Raw genomic sequence first — 4,996 nt, forward strand, 5'->3', positions numbered from 1 at the left:
TTAACACTCTTGATGATCTCTTACTACACTTCATAATAATTGTACACATACTTATTCTCTGTACTTTATTAACACACCTGATGATCTCTTACTACACTTTATAATAATTGTACATATACTTATTCTCAGTACTTTATTAACACTCCTGATTGCACTGTGAGAGATCATCATGAGTAATCAGTATATTGAGAATTATTCCATGAAGCGGTAAAGCACCCATGGATCCTTTAATTAAATTAAACTAGTAGACTTGCTAGCATCACATTCTAACTGATATCTTCAAAATATGGAAAAGACTGTGAAGTGATATATAATACACAATCTTTCGATAAAATCATGACAAAATACTTTTGGTAAAGAGAACCCTGTTATCATTCATCAATCTTTGAGAGAATAAATGATACATACTACATTTATTCAAAACAATACATATATTCATTTTCTTTATATTCTCTTCAAAACGAATACTTACCTATACCTACCTTAGTACAATTCCTCCATCTGTCCATTGGGCCTTCTTTTTTTTTTTGCTCATCCCTCTATTTACTGGGCAAGAGACTGTTATGGAATGGTTAAGCCAAACCAAACAGGAGAATTCCATAGGCAAGCCTAGGAAAACACTCAGGTCGATTGCCAAGGCGCTTGTCCACACGACAGCCTGAACACAGCGACACTCAACGAACTTAATCGCGAGTAGCCGGCTAACAGAATTCTAGCTGAAGCATACAAGCCTTATGGTATCAACGCTCGATTGCCCCAAAATCTCAATCTGTATATAAGTAGGCATCAGGAGCAGGACTAAGTGATGAAAAGGAAAATTACACTGAGCAAGCTTCTTATACAGAGTATTGAAGAATAGTGGCGTATCCAACAGAATCAATGAAGCGAAAATAGTAAACAGATTTTCGCGAAATTGAATTTCGCGAAAGTGAATTTCGCGAAATTACACATTATATATATTATATAGTCAACTTTCGCGAAATTGACTTTCGCGAAAGTGAATTTCGCGAAATTGGATTTCGCGAAATTACACATTATATATATTATATAGTCAACTTTCGCGAAATTGGATTTCGCGAAATTACACATTATATATATATTATATAGTCAACTTTCGCGAAATTTCGCGAAAGTGAATTTCGCGAAATTACACATTATATATATTATATAGTCAACTTTCGCGAAATTGAGTTTCGCGAAAGTGAATTTTGCGAAATTGGATTTCGCGAAATTGGATTTCGCGAAATTACACATATATATTATATAGTCAACTTTCGCGAAATTGAATTTCGTGAAAGTGAATTTCGCGAAAACTGTTTAGCTGATTTTACAATTTCGTGAACATAAATTACACAAATTTAATGAACCATAACATTGCTTCTACTTACTATATAAGCAACGAGAAAGAATAAGTTTTTCATCTCATTTTATTTATAATAGTTTACAATGTGTGCTCGAGACAAAAACGTGGATAGACTCCTAACTCAGACAAATTGCATCGACACGTGTGTGGAGATATGGGGCTACTGCCCTTGGGGTAGAGAGGTAGATCCTGAAAAACAGAAGGCTTTTCGAAACAAGATCAAGCTTCAAAAGAAAGTAAGTATTACATTATAATATTTTACTAAATTATATTTTTGATTAACCCTTTCACTGCCGTAGACGCATAAATGCGTTTTCGTGGGACGACTGCCGTAGACGCATTAATGCGACTTTCCCAGCCATTGCGTAGTTACCTCATTTTATTATTCGTTGACAGCATAACCCACGGTCTTTCAGACTTTTATGAAATTGACAGTGTTGTCTGAAGATTTGTCTATAAAATTAACCTAAAGTAACGAATCAATTTCAAACTTTTGTTAGAGAACTTCTAATTTTATAACGAACATTTTTTGTGTGAGTTCATTAATTACCGCGCGCGAGTCAGAAAACAGGTAATTAGTAATGTTGATGGCATTATAGCCATTTCAGATTCAGATTTTCGTGATTATACAGATAGTTAAAGCAGCAGCACTGTCTCTGAGAGTAGTGAAAGTAATAATTTTGTGAGAGTAAGAAACACGGAAGATCGTTTTAGCTTCGCATCGATCATAGCACCACACAGCTTTATCATCGCACAAAGTATAGATTCGTTGAATTTTTGCATAGCAATGATGGCTACAATGTTAGCAAATTAAAATATGTAACAAAATTGTTCTGAATAGAGATTGAAATTGGAAAAAATACTGTTTACATATCATGAAGCAATATCGGCAATTTTCGGTAAAATGGCTGGTACTTGGCAAATACCCAAATTTGTACATGCTCGGCAGTGAAAGGGTTAAAGGAAACTTGAGAATATAAACTACATATTAAATATATTTCGAATTATAGGGTTTGCTTAAATGAAACAATTAAATTATACAAAGTAATTTGGAAATTATTGTAGAAATCATTGGTCATGCAGCGACAAAGAGAAGAATTATTTTGTAACTTCGATGTTACATTGACTTTAAAAGTAAGTATTACATTATATTTATTTCGTCTAATATCGTTGTATAATGATAAAACATGTAACTAAAGATCAAATACATTCAACAAAATTCACTCCAATTGGTATGTAGGAATGTTAAAATGAGTAACAGTCTGTGAAAACAGTAATTAATATTTGTATAACTTCACTTTAAAACAAAAGGTGATGGAATTGAAATTCAAAGTAAGACCTGACTGTGTTTTAATTTGTCTGCGTATTCTACTCTGACTATAATCATTGCAATTGTAGGATCCTGGGTATCAGCGAACTAAATATAGACCTTTTCGGAGAAGGGTTTATAAATTTGAATCTTCAGTAAGTAGCACATTATATTTATTTCTTTGTTTTAACTGAATATCCTCCTCTGTCTGTGTGTCCTAGTCTGACTATGTGATGTAACATATTTGTTTTTCTTATTGTCTGTATGTCCTACTCTAGTTGATTGCATATCCTATTCTGTCTGCATTACATCTTGCATATCATTCTATGATTCGATGAGTAATGCAATTGAAATTTACAATTTAAGTTGGAGTCCATTGTGAATGTAGAGTCTACTATCTCAACAAGGTTATAGTAAACCATCCTGACTGTAATCATTGCAATTGCAGGCTCCCGTATCTCAACAGGAAGATTCCATTCAGAAAAAGGATGGATCTTCTTCTTCAGTAAGTATTACATTATATTTGTTTTTTAGTTTGAATGAATGATCTAATCTGTCTGTATGTCTTACTTTTACTATATCTCACTAAAAATAATGTATGTTTTGATTGTAGACAGTTCATTCTCTTTCGTCAATGAAAGAAGAAGAAAATTGGGGTTGAATGATATTCAATATTCAATAGTCTTTTTTTATATTATGTTTTAGCATTTTTATATACAAAACTTTTATTCAATAATATATCCATTGATAGTAAGTTTAAATTCCTATGATATATCATCAAATAAACTATATAAAATTTAATCATAATATCATTTCCTTAACTAATTACTGTCTTGATATACAGAGTTTATAATCTTTGTTTAATTTCTCTCTGAATTCCTTCAGATTGCACGCTCCGTCAATCGTGAAAAGTTTTAATCCTGATGAAGACTTAGAGTTCATGTAAATCTCACTTCGATCCAATATCATGAGAGCTGGTGTCAACCATTGAAATGATGAGGGAATGTTATACTTTTGAGGTTCGATGATCGAACATAATGCCACACGCTCTCCCTTACGTTCAACGAAGAATTGCAACGCAATCTCACAATTGTCATTTTCTTCAGACTTATTTGCTTGTATTACTTCTAACGAAGCTGGAATATCCAAAACTTTTAGATCAATCCATTTCCATGGTTCTTGCATTTCCTCGGATTTAAAAACTGTTGCAATAGGTGACGTAATTTTCTCATCTCCTTCCATATAATTTTCCTTGGATTCGAATAACCGCTTTACTACCGAACTTTTTCTTGATGATCTTCGTAATGACGTAGTTCTGTTCAATCTAGACTTGGTTGGTCTTCTACACTGTCTTTGTTTCATATTCAATTGGGGAGTTCTTTCATAAATATTGTCGATATTCATACTATTGGAAGTTGACTCCTCAGAAGCTTCAGTAACAATCAACACTAACTAATAATACTTCATCAATTTATACATTATCTTTAAAAAAGTAGTGGATCCATAACAGTGATGGATAATTTCAGAATTTATGAAGACGATGCCTTCGAGATATGCCCTTTCGTTGAAAGAGAATTATCCGGGTATCATTATATACAAGGGGCTAGTAACATCTCACAATACTCGCGAATACTACGATGTAGTATAAATATATCTTTTAAAGTGAATAATTTTGTAATAAAACTGATCTTTCATTCAACATATTAATTTCTCCAACAAATTTCAATCTTACATACAAAAAAATACAAAAAAAAATTCGAAAAATAAAATTCCTTAAAATTCTTAACCATTCAAGAGCTTCAACATTACAAAATCATCAATTCTTCAAAAAATAATTTTGTACATAAACACTTTCTCATATATATTCAATGTTTCAAATATATAACAATCTCCGGAAAATCAACCCCTCGGTGTCCCAGATATTAACCCCCTCACTCATCCGGTAGGTAATCTCTCGCTCTCCTCGATAATCCGCGAGATCCACTCCGGAAAACCATCCAGCCCTCGATGTCCCAGATATTCACCCCCACTATTCCACCGATAATCGGCGACGATTCGCCCGACTAATCCGCGACGATTCTCCCGACTAATCCCGCGATAATCCGCGTTTAATCGGATGACTCATCCCCCGCTAATCGGATGACTCATCCACAGATAATCCGCCGATTACGCCAGGAGCGGATCCGTAACCCCTCGAATTCAACCCCCTACTCTACACCACAATTTCCCCCCAAACCCCAACATCTCATTCAACTCCACACGATTCAATCTACACCCCTAGCCAATTTAATTCACAACCCCCTTTTTCTATCCCCCCGCTGGAT

General features: G+C 33.9%; 1 protein-coding gene across 2 annotated transcripts; it reads left to right on the forward strand.

Moving 5' to 3' along the window:
• Positions 1–1,409: 1,409 nt before the first annotated feature.
• LOC137402051 (uncharacterized) lies at positions 1,410–3,463 on the forward strand. Of its 2 annotated transcripts, none has more exons than XM_068088525.1 (5): positions 1,410–1,599; positions 2,429–2,497; positions 2,762–2,827; positions 3,121–3,177; positions 3,286–3,463. In XM_068088525.1, the coding sequence occupies exons 1-5, from the start codon at positions 1,447–1,449 to the stop codon at positions 3,331–3,333; spliced, it is 393 nt and encodes a 130-aa protein (XP_067944626.1). In that variant the 5' UTR covers positions 1,410–1,446; the 3' UTR covers positions 3,334–3,463. The 2 variants fall into 2 exon arrangements, with proteins under 2 accessions (XP_067944626.1, XP_067944627.1); XM_068088526.1 differs by having other exon boundaries at positions 3,290–3,463.
• Positions 3,464–4,996: the final 1,533 nt, after the last annotated feature.

Source organism: Watersipora subatra, chromosome 8 (genome assembly GCF_963576615.1).
Source record: "Watersipora subatra chromosome 8, tzWatSuba1.1, whole genome shotgun sequence".
NCBI classification, from domain to species: domain Eukaryota; kingdom Metazoa; phylum Bryozoa; class Gymnolaemata; order Cheilostomatida; family Watersiporidae; genus Watersipora; species Watersipora subatra.

Coding starts and splice junctions, on each gene's coding strand:
- LOC137402051 (XM_068088525.1), top strand. CDS start 1,447: ATGTGTGCTCGAGACAAAAACGTGGATAGACTCCTAACTCAGACAAAT. Junction 1,600..2,428: donor AGATCAAGCTTCAAAAGAAA/GTAAGTATTACA, acceptor AAATTATTGTAG/AAATCATTGGTCATGCAGCG. Junction 2,498..2,761: donor ATGTTACATTGACTTTAAAA/GTAAGTATTACA, acceptor TTGCAATTGTAG/GATCCTGGGTATCAGCGAAC.